The 15,030-nt window shown below is 44.9% G+C and overlaps 1 protein-coding gene across 1 annotated transcript in view; it reads right to left on the bottom strand.

The window, feature by feature from the left end:
* LOC8051240 overlaps nt 1-15,030 on the bottom strand; it is a 103,856-nt gene that overhangs the window by 74,712 nt on the left and 14,114 nt on the right. Inside the window, exons 3-7 of the mRNA XM_029967524.4 lie at nt 14,331-14,622; nt 13,768-13,934; nt 13,579-13,664; nt 9,853-10,213; nt 7,402-7,687 (exon numbers count right to left, since the gene is read on the bottom strand). Of these exons, the coding sequence (XP_029823384.2) occupies nt 7,402-7,687; nt 9,853-10,213; nt 13,579-13,664; nt 13,768-13,934; nt 14,331-14,622 (1,192 nt within the window). The remainder of the gene's footprint in view (nt 1-7,401; nt 7,688-9,852; nt 10,214-13,578; nt 13,665-13,767; nt 13,935-14,330; nt 14,623-15,030) is intronic.

Here is a 15,030-nt window from a genome sequence, read left to right on the forward strand (position 1 = left end):
GGGGGGGGGGGGGGGGGGGCTCGTTGATGTGCATTGGTGCATGCCTCAGCCATGCTGAAATATCGCGTTAACCGAGAAAACAGTTTACTTCAGGTAGAGACGACTGAAAGAACTTGCTCCCAGCTTCCAGCACATTAATGTTTTTTCTATATAAAGTAAATTGGGGGACTTCCATTTCAAACTAACGAAGAGCACCTGGCATGCACCAGCGGACAGCGGAGTGTTAATTGACACCCCCGTGGGTATCGACATACAACTGTAATCTCAGCTACATGGCGATTTGCATGCGTCTGCATCAGGGTGGTGACATCCAATCATTTTGTGTCGTTCTGCTTTTCTTTCCCTAGAAGCGGATAAAACAATGCCTCCCACCTTAAAGGCCGGCCCGCAAGCAGAGAGAAGGAACTTGACCCTCACTTTCCTTCTCGCCACTGGGAAAGGAGGAAATCGCCTCTCGTTTCCTCCTCGCCATTTTTGATTTTTTTGTTTTCGTTTTTTTTTGCCGACTGCCTGATTTTTTTTGGGGCAAGTTTGGGGTGGGGAAAATGAAAGCTTGAAGGATTTGAAAAGATTATCCAGAAGCCAGCCGGCACACCTGCGACAAGGAGCTGAACCAACCGAGGAGCTGTTCTGACCTTTGAGCGAGCTTGGCACTTGCTCTTCCCAACCAGTTGGATTGACTTTTTTCAGCATTGGCTTGGAGGACGATTCTCGCTGTTGTGAGAGCACAAATAACTTCTTCTGTTCAAAGAAGTAGTCATTGAAGTATGAATTTTAATATAAATATATAGTTTGGCATCTTTCGTTGTTTAGGCGAATTCATGGCGACAACGAGAAGTACGAGCGGCGTTTTTCGGTATCTCAGGGATGACGGAAGATTCCATCCGTGGTGGATCTAGCACTTTTCGGTGTAGAGCATTTTGCTGTAGAGAATTTCGGTGCGGACGTTTTGGTGCACAGACATTTCAGTGTACGGACTTTTTGCTGCAAAGACTTTTCGGTGTGGGACTTTTCGTTGCGCGGATATTTTGGTGCACGGAGATTTTGATGCCTGGACATTCGACGCTATCGTTCGCTCGCCGGTATCTCTTTTCCAACGTACGCACTACACGCTTGACATCGTGTTTGCGCGTTGAGTCGACAGAGATGGTCTCCTCTATAAGGTTTTGGCTTTATTATTGGTACTGCGTGTAGGAAAGACCCCGAACAGCAAGAAGCTTGAGAAGTTAATTGTTTGTGTACTCAGAACAATTTTGAATATCTTCAAGTGCGCCTCGGGTAATTGTATAGCTCCGATCGTTAATAATTTGTTAATAATAAATTGTTAATAACCTTACACGACGAAAAACAATGTAAGTTATCACTTGTAACTCAATAGGGAATAAAGTAGACGTGTGGCGGGTACAAAATAAGTGTAATCAAATCAAAAATCGATTTGAATCAAGTAAACACGGCGAATTTGGTCAATGCTAAATCTATTTTATTTGGTATCAAATGTTTGCTCATTCTCGTACGAAAAGAACAGTGGCTGTGGATAATCCGTGGTCAACGTCTCCTTCCGTGCCGTAATGATGTCGCCGGCTGTAAAAACCTGCCTTACAATCGTGTTTATAGAGGGTGATTTTTTTAACAACTAGACATTTTTCTAAAAAAAATGTCAAAGTTACGCAATTGCAGTTTGTGCCTTATCTGTAGCCAGTCTTGTACACGTTACTAAAAAAAAGTAATCGATTACAATTACTATTACTCTTGGCTAAAAAGTATTCGATTAGATTACTTGATTACTCGACGGCAAAAGTAATTGGACATTACTCAAAGAAGTAATTGTTACTTTTCCGATTACTTTATTGTGTGAAGACACATCTTTAGCGCTCATAACAATGAACTACTTCCAACCTATATTTCACATTTGCACAAGTATTGAAGAAAAACTGACTCCCTCTTCGTGGTCGTTGCACCTTCACAATGCGGACACAAGCATAGAATTCGTTTGAAGACGTTTAATGATTTGGCCGTTCGCCAGTGCGTGCGTGTGTGTGTGTGTGTGTGGGGGGGGGGGGGGGGGAGCGGAGGGGGTTCAAGGTTGTCGCTCAAAGTTTGCGTCGCTCATTTTATTATTCACATGTGGATGAGCTCGCATGTTATACAAAAGAGCAGCAGCTCAAGGATTAAAAACGGATTACGTGTAGTATCCATTAGCGGAAGAGATCGCCCCGACCACTTCTCAACTCGAAACATTGCTTGTCACAAAGACCACGTAGGGAAAATGGGGAAATATTTCAACTGCCTTTGTTATATTTTGCATCCGCTTTAGGCATTCTTCGGTTCTGGTTCTCCTACAGGATGCGAGTAGGTACCCTAAGCAGGATTTTTTTTTTAATTTTTTTTATTTGTGTGTGTGTTTACGTAAGGGGTCTAGTTTGAACGAAGGACTCACAAAGCTACAATCTGCTTCCTCAAACTTCGCCCTGAATGGCCTTTGCCACGCATTGTAGCTTCCCTGCGGCTTCCCACTCCTCGTCCCAGCTCGAAAAAAAAAAACAAAAAAAAAAACGGACATTCCACAGAAACTGTACATAGAAAGAGATTGACCTCGTTTCCTACAGCTCCGAAAAAATCTTTCTTTTTTTCCGTTCGAAAAAAAAAAAAGCAAATTTTATTTTTTTCATTTCATAAAAAAAAAGGCGTGTGCCCGGGCCCGGGGGGGGGGGGGGGGGGGGGGGTACCGTGGACAAATTGTAACGGTTACAAGTAATTTAATTACTTCAAAAAGTAATCAGATTACTCTTGTGATTACTGCCTAATAAAAGTAATCAACTGATTACAAAATTACTCCAAAAAGTAATCAATTACAAATAATTTGATTACTTGTAATGCGTACGGTACAAGTCTGTCTGTAGCCATCAAAAATACCCAATCATTCATTTTTAGAGAGATGTAACGCACGTGAAGTAGTTCACGGCGTCCTAAAAAAACAAATTTGGACGCGAATCGTGTTACCGCAATCTTTTCGGCCGCCGCGCTCCTCGCCCCTTCTACAGTGGCGTTGTCACAGCATGGCGCATGATTATCCCTTTGGCTTCATGGCGTTGAGCTCTGCCAGGCGGAGATGGTGACATCAAATCAGAACTATATTTTCGCGCCCATTTGAGGAGGACGCCTTATCAGGACACCGTATATTAGTGTACGCGCGTTGGTATAGTGGCTTTCGATTATGGCCAACAACTTTCTAAATACACTATGCCGTTTTCTTTCCTAATTAAAAGGTTAATTATCGAATTTTAGGCAATCAGTAAATTTTTAGTTGCGTTCTTTCTTAAACCTAATCCTTGCCTGGCCGTATAGCTCACATCCACAAAGCGCAATTGCGTTAATTTTCACGTTTTTTCCCCCTAATATCTAGTAGGTGAAAAAAGAAACAACAAAAAAAGTTGTATATAAAACAGAGCGCAGTCATTTTCTGATATAAATAAAGCGTAGGGCACGTGTTTTGCCATGCTTTTTTTTTTCGCCTATAAAAAGAAATCCCTTGACATTCCAAATTGAGTTTACGATGGGGCGGGCGCTTTATCACTGGGTATTTTGTCATGTTTTAGAAGCTTTATTACTGGTCAGAAGAAAGCCACTCGTGCCGTATCACGTTGCAAACAGCTAATTCGGGTGTTTCTCAAGGAGCTCTACAACTTTCCAATTGACATTTCGATTCATAACACATTTAAAAAGTTGGGTAATTAGTCCTATACATTTAATTTTTTAGGCATAATTAAAAATACTGCAACTCTCGCAAGATGTTTGCTAACAACATAAAGTTGGTTTCATTGGTGTAAAGTGGCTGCGCTCTAATTTCTCGTTACAGAGATTTGTAAACGTCTTTCATTTTTATGCTTGGTCTTTAAAGATTCGTGAAAAGCATTCGCGACCTTATCTGTCAAGCCGCGTCCGCGGACAGCGCGGCCTCCTCGGCAAGTTGTCCCCTCATCGAAGACGACAATGAATAAAAGGTACGATCAAAACTAAATGCCTGAATAGAGTGAAAGTTTAAAATAATTCTAAGAGTGTTATTTGATTTTATTTGTACCATATTCAAGATTCAACACTCGTCGCAGGCAGCATGAAAGGCAGCACTGCACTCTTGGCGCAAACGAGTGCCCAGTCAACGGTCCTACACTCAAACACGCATCACCACCCGACCTGTTTGAAAAATAAATAATTTCCAGTATTTTTGATGGAAAAGGCGAATGTTCTACTGAGCGTGACTTTTCGTAGACCCAAAAGTCCTCTAGCCGAGATCGGTGGTTGACAGCTTCTGAAAGACGAGGAACGACGGATTCATAATTTCCCGCGGAAGTACTGTTTTGACGTTGAATTCCACCTAAAATTGTATTTGCACAAATTATGGCACGATGCCGAACTTGCTTGATTACTTTTCTTTTAAAGTCAACATAACCAGGCATAATCTACAGATATTGCAGATTTTATTTTAATTGGCGCGAAAGACAAGTTGGGACATAAAGAACACAATACAGCTCTCCTTTCTACTGCATTTCTTTCTTTCTGTACTTGTGGGCAGTTAGCCCGCATGTATATATTCAAAAATTGCTAAATTGTTTAAGCCTCCCTCTTTTTATAGTTTGTTTCATAGATTTATTAGCAATTGTGGCGAATCCCGGCTGGGTTCAGGTACAGATCTCGCACATGTTCAAGGACACATTTCGGCATGATTTCCCGTTTGGTGATGACGTTCAGCTGGCCGCTGTTTAGCTTCTTTTCTAAGTAGGCCGGGCAACGCCAAGCGCCTAAATTAGCCAAGCAGCCCCAAAACTTGCGGTAGTACACCTTACGAACTCCTGAGTTTTTTGGAGATGGTCGCTGGCCTTTGCCCACCCTGACAGAGCCCCGAACAATTATGCAAGGGCTGCAGAGGCTATCTGGGCATTCCATTTCCCAATCTGCGAACGAATGGGAACAGAACAGAATGAAAACTTCGTTATACCTGCTATCTTTTAATAAATGGCATAATATGCTACTATTGCTAGTTGCACTATTTTACGCGAAGAAAATTGTGATTTTGCGGTTCATTCTCCGTGTTTCCCACTCTCTTTGCTGATACGCCAGGTATTTGTCTGCTGTCGACTTTTCAGTTGCATTTGTTGACAGAAACTAAATGCACGCTTGGCCACGAAGAATTTTTTTTTCAAAATCTGAAGATACATGAAATATATCATAAACCGTTTCACTTTTTATGGAAGTTTGTTTTTTACTCTTCTTATTTGCTTCAACGAGGCGGCCGTCACTCTAGAAAACACCTGTAGTACGAACCTATATATGCGCCAAGAATGGTCAGACTGTTTTCATTTGGATAGATGACTATATATTGTCAAAATGCAACTAATTTTACATGCTTCGCCCTCTTACTGCAATATTTTTGACTTGTATTTATTTACTCGCGATTATTATTTTGAACAAAAAAAAAACACACAAAATACTAATACAATCACTCTTCAGCGTGCCGTTGTTAGAACGACCAATTTTCAGCTCTCTGGGTATAAAAATACCCACCTTTTTTTTTCCTTCTGCTGTGATGTTCATGTTCCGTTCACTCGAGATAAATATGCGGTATTCTAGCGTATGTGGCTGCATGCGGAAGTGTCTGAGCATGTTTTAAAGCTGCAAAAAGAAGTAAAAAAAAAAAAAAAAAAAGGAGAAAAGCGAGTTAGCCCGAACCCTTCCGAGCTCATATCGAGCCTGCCGAACTAATCCCCGATGTTTGGGTTCGAAGCAGAGAACCTTGAAGGGTGACAGAGATTTTGTCGGGGGGCCGGTAAGCCCATTAGCACTCGTGCGAGAAGGCCGTAAAAAGCGAAGAGGAAAATGGAGGAGGAAGGGGGAGGAGGAAAAAAAGAAAAGAGGGGGAATCTTCTGCCACGCTGAAGAAAATTTTGAGTGCCCGCCTTTAAGAAAAAAAAAAATTAAAAGAAAGAGAAAGAGTGAAAGAGAGAGAAAAAAAAAACTTAATTTCAGTCAAAAATTGCTTTTTAATCCTCTGCCGAGGTCCGAGCTCTCGGCATAGAACGTGCACCAGCAGCATTTTCTTTTCTGGTGTCTTTTTTTTTTTTTTTTTTATTCTCCCTAGAATTATTTGTTGTCGACATTGGGTACCGTGTACACCGCAATCAAAAGAATGGGGTGCCTCCAGTACGGTGCCTCGAATGCTTCTCTAAATAGTGTGTTTAGCACCATATTTTGCCTATGCATCAAAAGTGGCCCCAAAGTGGCAACAAATAATTTCACAAAAGCCGGAGTGTCATACTGTCGAATGTCCCTATTCTAACAGTTAAACAAAGTTCTAGAAAGAATATGGCTGCAGAAATTATTATTGTTGACTGTCTATGAATTGCGATAGCATTCGTCTAGGACAACCTCTCCAAAGCGATCACAAGGATGTCTGAAACGACCTCTAGGGCGACCTTAAGAATGACCTCTAGGACAACATCCTAGAGGGCAACCTCTAGGACGACCTCAAGGACGACGTCAAGGTTGTCTGGTCCTAAGAAGAGGGTGCGAATGTGAAGAAGTGTGAGAATGTGAGCTGGAATGGTCTACCTCACATACCTTATGCACATTAGGAGGCCAGAAAGTCCAAAAAATCTGGGAAGGGGGGGGGGGGGGTATCGCATTAAAAAACGAGAGGCTGCGAGTGTTGTCGTCATCACAGCATCCAACCTCCTGGCTGCAGAAGCTTCAGTAAACCGTAAAGCTGGAGAGAGGCCTGCACCAGAAAGAGCATCTGCCACATCCACCACCGCCAGTGCGACGCCACCAGGATCGCGTTCGGCAACAACGTGACACCTTTACGACAACGTCAGGCAGAAATCGAGAGACCGCCTTTTAGGATGCCGTTAGTGCACCACTCAGACACTTTTCAGGCACCGCAACCGCCAGAGTGAATATAATAATCTGCAGTTAAAAGTCCCATGCATTTCGGCCACTTTGGAAAGGCGGGGCATAGACGCGGACGTCGGAGCTCCCAGTGGATGGTCCAGATAGGCCCATATCGCTGGCAACGCCTTGATATACACAAAGAAGCAGGAAGGCATCACCTGTAAGACCTCTGCCTAGTTATTTTCTACTTTACCACACAGAAAAACACTGCATCGCATATTGTATAAAAACAAAGTTGACAAGCACTCAAACCACTTCTGCTCGCAGCAGCAAAACGAACATGCCTAACGTACAACCTGCTTTGTTTCTCGGAATTTTGTCTCTTTCTCATTCTTTCTTTAAGGATCGCCGATGAGGAGCTCAAGATTTGCCATGCTCTGCTCCCGTCTTTAACCCACCCCCGATGCCCCCTCATCGAGCGAGGTGCCAAGGTGAGCCCCGCATAAAGCGAGCCCTCACCTGTGCCATGGTGAGGGGAGAGCAGAGGTGCGGGGCAGTCACCATGTCGAACACCCGGCCGTCCTCCAGCACCTTGATCCGGGGTAGGGACCTCCCGGGCAGGGCCTTGCCCTCCCTCTCCCTCCGGCAGCCCAGGCAGACGTAGTACCTCACCGGGGGCAGCCCCGGCCGGCCGTACCTGGAGCTGAAGGTGTATTCCCTCGCAGACGCCCCGCCTTCCTTCACCACCAGCAGGGGATTCCCGTTCTGGGTGTGCTTCCAGAAGAACCGCCGCACCGGAACCCCACTGCACGGTGGAAATCGCAGGGTCAGAATGGATTCAAGTGGTGCGTCGGCGGCCAAGGATATGGTGTGACCAACGCTACGGCAATAACGAAACAACTTGTCGCGTAATTGACAGAAGAAATGTCATTTACGATGTTAAAATTACGAGTTTGCACATAAAATCATCCTAAATTAGGGATATGAGGAATTGACTACATGCAGTGTTGTTGACACAGCCAACTCTGTGGCATGTTTTCTCGAGCAAGCCTGTAGCGGGGACGAGTCGTTGACCTTTTTTGGAGTGAGGAGAGTTTTAACCGATATGAAAATACAGTCGAACCCGGATATATCAAATTCAAAGGGGATCGTAAAATAGTTCGATATATCAATAATTTGATATACAAAAATATGTTAATTTAAGCTCCAGTTTAAATTTCTGCGCAGCGCCTCTGCTAATACCGAAGGCCTTACCTTACCTTACCAAATAGGGCCTCTAAAAGCTGCTTAATACAGTTGAGCTTAATTGGTGAAGATCACAAACACCACCGCATTTATGCGACGGTGTGTGCAATCGTTTACGCTTGGCCACGACCTCCACATAGTGCCGGCAACAAAACACTAAAATAAGTTAAAAAATTAAAAAATGGAAACAGCGAGCCGCATAAAAAAAAAACTCTCGATCCACAAAATAAAGTTAAGCAAGCAACAAAAAATACACCCACTAAATTCAGGCAGCAAAAAAAGAAAGGCAAAAAAAGAAAAAACGGGCAAAGCAAGAACAGCGAAAGAAAAAGGAAAACAAAGATAAGGTGTTCAAAGTGCGATAGCTCAAACTGTTCTTGTCGACACACTCTACCTGTTGAAGACTTTTTTTTTATTGTTTGGGTGCTTATTTCATTTGGGGCCAAGGAGTCGCGCAGCGACAGCGGTGTTGGGGGAAAGAGCGCACGCTGCAGTTCCAACAGCGGGCAACCCCTTCCCTCCTACGCGCGTGTGCCCTTCCCCTTGCTTTGGCCATCCTCCACTTTTTTTTTTTTTTTTTTTTTTACATTTGTTTTTTTACATTTGTTTTTTGCTGGGTATTTTTGTGTGGTATGCTGGCTTAGCAGTCTTCCAGCCCCGCCCCGCAATGCGAGCTGTGTGCTTGCCACCGGCGCAGTCCGACCGCGGGAGAAGCCACGGGCGGCAGTGGGGCCGTACTTAATTCACCATATCGAGTGTCCCCGCCATGGGAGTTCAATACAGAAAAACAACGCTCCTATGCTACTACATGTGAAAGGGGATGTTTGGACTGTTCGATATAAACAATAATTCGAAATACCCAGGTGTGATATAACCGGGCTCGACTGTACTCGCGTTGTATCGAAGGCCTAGCAATTTGAGTATGCGAGAGGTACTGATGAAGGATGGGATACACGCGTATCAGGAGGCACGAAGGCTGCTCTCAGGCTTGCTGGGAGAGAAGTGAGCTGCAATGATGAGCTTCATGTTATGCGAAGTACACAACCAACAACATCTACTCCTCTCCCCCTCCACTTCTTTGATGGGGGAAGAGAACCACCTCAAGTGAGAAAGGCCAATTGACAAATCAAGTTCAGAATGATATCGCAGGCTATTTTACGGGTCAAAAAACTTGCGAGTGGCAAAGAGTGTTTCCACAAGGACCAGCTAGCTTTATACTTTTATTGCATGTTCTTCATAGTCAAGAAGATGTTTCTACAGAACAGTCATCGCCCTTAGGGCATGAAGCCAGGACATTTTCCTAAGGCGCTTTAGCTGTCATTGTTCCAAAATGATGGAGGTCTTTTTTTTGCCCCTGCTGCGAAAACCTGCGCACACCCTGTCTACGGAGGGTTTCCACTAGAGAGCCTAGATTGAAAAAAGGGAGAAACCGAAATGATGAAGAGCATTTGCAGTTTAATGGCAAATGCCTACTGCACAAATTGGTTGCAAGTGTGCATCTGTTGCATTGTCGCAGGGCAATGCGAGGAGGAAAGAGGGTGGAGAGGCAGAGATGCTTGCAGGCGATCAATGCTTTCATCACATTCTCAGCTCGTATTGCTAACATGGCCTAGACTAGTGACCTTGATCAAACAGTTAGAAACTCTCTACAATCTAGGCAGACTGGGTTCCACCCATCACACACCCTTAGAGCTATGGAACTTAAGCAGGTAAAAGCCTACTTACAGGATAGACTTTGGTTTCCCCCCTGTTTTGCCACTGGTGGCAGACGCTTGAGGAGTGTCCACAGCTTCTTCAACTGCCTGCTCGACGCACGAAGTGGCCTCCAGGCATTCCTCCTTCACAGCCGGTTTCGCAACACACAAAGTGGCCTGCAGGCCTTCCTCCTCCTCCATGGCCGATTTCGCAGCACACGAAGTGCCTTGTAGGCCTTCCTCCTCCTCCATGGCCGGTTTTGCAGCGCACGAAGTGGCTTGCAGGCCTTCCTCGGAGGAAGGCGAGCTGAGAGGCACGCTTGGCACGGCTGCCTGCAGAATGCTCTCAGCAGCCAGAGAACTGGCCGTGCTTGGTTCCATCTCCGCGGAAGCTGGGGGAGAGTTTGCATTTGTCGCTCGTTGAAATGATGAACAGAGGACTACACGCTCTGTACGAGATCAACAACACTTAAAAGGGCACTAAAGTGTGTTTTGGGATTTTTGTTTTGTGGCCATAACTCCATCTACGAGCACTAAGCACCTCAAAAAAAAAAAAAAAAAAGAAATTACATTCGATTTGCCAATTTGCACATTAAAAATGTGATAGAAGTCCCCACAGCTACCGTTGGCGCTCAACGACAGATAATGCTACCAAACCTTGCTAAATATGGTAGAATGACGAATGGCGCTTGTCAGCCACTCGCGAGTGATGTGTTCCTGCGTAGACGAGCGGCCAACCGGTCCCGCTCTTCCACACCCATCACTCGAGAGCGGCTGACAAGCGCCGTCCGTCGTTCGACCATATTAAGCAAGTTCAGGTAGCACCATCTGTCATTCTGCTCCATCGGTAAGTGTCAGGACTTTCTATCACTTTTTTAATATGCAGCGAATCGGCCATGCATGAATGTAATTTCGGGTTTCTTAGGGTGCTTAGAGCTTGTAGATTTGAGTCATGACCATAAAAAGAGGATCTCAAAACGCACTTTAGTGCCCCTTTAACACTGCTCACAAGGCATTTACGCATGCCTCGATTTGACTGGGACATGACCTGCAAGAGCTAAGCAACTCAAGGAAGGTTTGATATTTTTCTTTCAGCAAGGATACAACTGGCCAAGAACAGACTGGTCTGGGTTTCCCTCAATTTTGTTTTCTGAATGTTTTGTTTTCTGAATGTTTGAGAAGTAATAGTAGGCTGAAACATAATTTCTAAGAACAGTAAAACACCTAGTTTGCAATTAAGAACTCTAAATCTAAATTTAATAACCAGAATTCAGACGTTTCGGGACCAGATTGGTGTTAACTAAAACACCCAAAACATGCCAATGTTTTGGGTGTTTAGGTCGAAAAGTAGAGTTTATATTTCAGACATTAGCGCCCTCTCACGGCGCAAATCAGAAATGGAAATGAACCTTCAGTACATTGTTCAGACACCCTTCTCTTCTTCCCTGGAAGGCCTATCACATATTCTTTGCTAACCAGTCTTTGTCAGCATGATCAACCTTGTATAAATTTTTTGCAATGCTTTTTCATGACTTTAAGCTCCCGACATTGCCTGGAATTTTAGACGATGTTGGCGATCAACTGGCCAGCACGGTTGACGAGCAATCTCTCTATTTCTTCTTAAAGGGGCCCTGCAATGATATTTAAGCGTCCACCTTTTTTGCGGTTTCCACGTCTCTTGGGGTTCGGGACAGCCAGAAGGCACGGAAAGAGTAACTAATTATCAGTGCGTCATATTTTAACCGTACGACGCGGAAACCTCCTCCACCGACGAGGGCGACCCGTGGTACTGAAAGCGCGCAAAATGTGACGTCTTTGGTCCTGGGCTTACTACTGGTCAGAGCCGCTCAAAGCTTCTTTTTAGTCGAAATACAAAATATAAGTAAAGCGAACCGTTTCAATTATGTATAAAAGTAGTTTTTGTTCAGTATTTTAGATCAAAAAAGAAACGAACGCAGTTTAGAAAGTACGGAAACAAGAAATGACCCACCGATATACCCGCCACCAAGCGGTGGAAAAAGCGGCGCATACTAGAAAGGAATAGTGGGATCAGGCGCCGACACGGAAAGGTCCCGGATGTACGCGGCGGCGCTGCAGTCATATACCGGCTTGAGGATCCGACCGGTTCCGAGCGTTCCCAAGGCTCTCGGCACGGGCTTGGCTGGCGATTTAGCCTTTTGGCAGTATGGCAGCGCGAAGTGGCTCCCGTTCTGAACTGATCTTTACCCCGTGTTTGCTGTCGTTTGTGGCCAATGAAGTGTCATGCCGAATTAGTATTTAATCGCGCAGCAAATGCAATGAGAGCCGCTCTGGCTGCCCGCTGCATACAGCCTATCCAGAACACGCTTCAATGGCGCCCTCTCGCGCTGTCGACTCGGAGTGCGGCAACCGTGAGAGCTCAATGAGCTCACTACTTCTCCTCTAGTTCACGGCCACTCTCAAGCAAACAAGGACGTCATGAGGAAGGTTGTTTTTTGCTTGTTTTTGTAATTTTAGTTTGCCTATAACTTTTAAAATAAAGGCAATTTCAAGAAAAGAAAAGTTTCACTAAGCTACTACGTTCAGTGCGCTCAGGCTCAGTGCAAATTAAAAATTAGTAAAAAAGTCATTGCAGGGCCCCTTTAAGTGAAAGCACAGCCAACGCTACGAGCCAATGAGATCAAACAAACAGCGCCAAAGCGCGACATCATGTAATTCATCATATTCCTGTACATACTCGTTCACTGGCCTAACCAATCAAGTGCAGTGAACGTCTTGTTGTACTTTTGTTTTGTGTGTTCATGGTTGTAGTGTCCGAGCCTTCGACCGTGCTCTCACCCAACGTGAAACAAACTATACGGTGACTAGAGATGCTGTGAAATGCATATTGCACCATACTCCTTTCCTCCTACTTCTCTAAATATTAATGTCACCTAATAATACAATTTTTATATTGTTATCTGTTTAAGCCTATCTCGGCACAGGTGTGGCATAATTCTTAGCAAAGATGGCGTTTTGGCATAAGATGTAGCAGACTATAATTCATGATGCATTTTGACACAAATGATGCAGCACTTCAATCACAGTTTAATGTTTACAATTGTTCGATTCAGCGTCTCGTGTCATGCCTGTCATGTGACTAATGGTTGATCTGTATGTGCCAGTCAGTCTGCTTCTTCATCGCTGTTGCTCCTACAGAATAAATATAAAAACCAAGTTTTCATTATTGTTCTGGCTCTTTGAGGGCTTCAATAAGGTTTCGGCTCACCAGAGTAGAACTGCCTGAAACCAGTTTTTCGAGAAACAATCTTCACTACGTCAATATCTGCAGACTACCGGTACCTTAGATGCAAGTATGAATGCTACAATTTTACTTCCAACTTTGCTTCGATATATTCATATCATGACCATATACGTCTTTACTATGAACAAATTTAAGCCTATTGGCAAACCTAGTCGGTCATATTTTGCTCACAGAACCTTCCATGTCACCTCCAATTCGAAGCGGACACAGTAAAATTATCACGTAATTAGCTTCGCTGACCACCGATGTACCTCAATCCCAACCGTTTCGGAAGAAGGCTCACTGCACATTCGTCACTCAGCAGCATGCACCAAATGGAATGGAAGGTAGATGCACCGTCACACCTGGTCTCAAACTTCTTGAGTGACTCACAAGGTAGTCCTAGCATGCGCCAAGAAGTCCCTCAAACTGTTTTCGTGGATGCGCTTGTGTTCAGGAAGCTGCCGAAGCGTTGCAGAAGTGAATCTCCCTCACCTTGCTCGGATTGCATTGCCGCAGAGAATCGCAGGCCTCGGACGCCTCCGGGACGGATCTTGCGGTAGTAGAGTGCCTTGACGCTCCTAAAAGCAGACAGACAGGACCGCAACAAAAGTTTTACTTCCATTTCCGAGCAAAACCCCGAAACAGGCTTTTTACGGAACCGACCCGCAGCTCGGAACTCACTTGTACGACGGCAGCCGCCTCTGAATGTCTTCCCTCTCCTCAACCGGACACAAGCTGAGCTCCTTCTTGAAGTTGTTCTGGACCACCTCATACACTTCCTTGGGACACAGGGCAGAGCAGTTGAGCAGCGACAGACGCTGGTCCCTTTCATAGTGCTTTCCAGTCACCTAGGAAAACAACAGAGTTCGGCATCCCTTTACCTAAATTCACGTCTCCACGTCTAGCGATATGCAAAGCACACTGGCAAAGATGCCTACAACTTGACAAGGCTTACTGCAGTGCAAATACCATACAAGTATGACTCAGTTTTCTCGGTGTTCACCTAGAAATGCTGAAAAGTGACTGCCAAATTATTCTGTCTAAATTGCATTGAAATGGTGAGCGTCGGAAGCCTTACACAACATTTTAAAAACTTGCATTTCCGACTTTATTTAAGGAGCGCGCAATGTGCTGTGCTGGTCCGACAAAAAAAGACTATAGTTTTTTGTGCTGAGACCAAAGGGACCACTACTTTAATGAAAAGCATGAATGTCTGAGTCAATAATGCGCAGACTCCCCCTCACCTGCGATGAGGTCAGGGGCTTGCAGAGATGCAGTGCATTGCGCATGTCGTACACCTCCCCGCTGCCGAGCACCTTCATCCTGGGCAGCTCCGTGCTGCGCAGGTGTCGCTTCTCCTTTTTTTTACGGCAGGCCAAGCACACGTAGTACTTGATCACGGACGCATTGGGACGCGTGTAGCTGCCGCTGAAGGAGTACTCCCTCGCCTGGGAGTCACGCTCTCTCACGACCAGGAGCGGGTTGCCCCTGCGCGTCTGCCTCCACGAGTAGTTCTCCACCAGCACCACCCCCGCACTGCGCAGCGAGGGAAGAGACATGGTGCAACGACCGGGTCAAAGCGAACGTGGCACTCCCAGTACCGCGGCGCATCTGAAAGACACACTATAACGGGAAAATAATTGTTTTCCAAGAACATGTATTTTTTTTTTTTTAATTTCCCACGAAAAATCATTGCCGACTTGGAAGGCAAAACTCGGTGTCGCGCGCTATGGCCGGCTGGTCGTTTGCACGTTTAAAAACAGTAATAATTAAAGTAGGTAGAGACTTTTAATTTTGTGTGCCGTGAAAGAAGTGCATGTAATTTTTCGTTAGCAATATTTATGCCGCTAAACATAATCTAGGTGCAGGATGTTGAGGTCGCAGCTCGATAAGTCAAAATTAACTGTTGGGCTAGTTGGCTATACACTGTTAAAAATCAAAAGC

The sequence above is a fragment of the Ixodes scapularis genome, unplaced genomic scaffold (genome assembly GCF_016920785.2).
Source record: "Ixodes scapularis isolate PalLabHiFi unplaced genomic scaffold, ASM1692078v2 PGA_scaffold0__279_contigs__length_252992795, whole genome shotgun sequence".
In the NCBI taxonomy this organism is placed as follows: Eukaryota; Metazoa; Arthropoda; class Arachnida; order Ixodida; family Ixodidae; genus Ixodes; species Ixodes scapularis.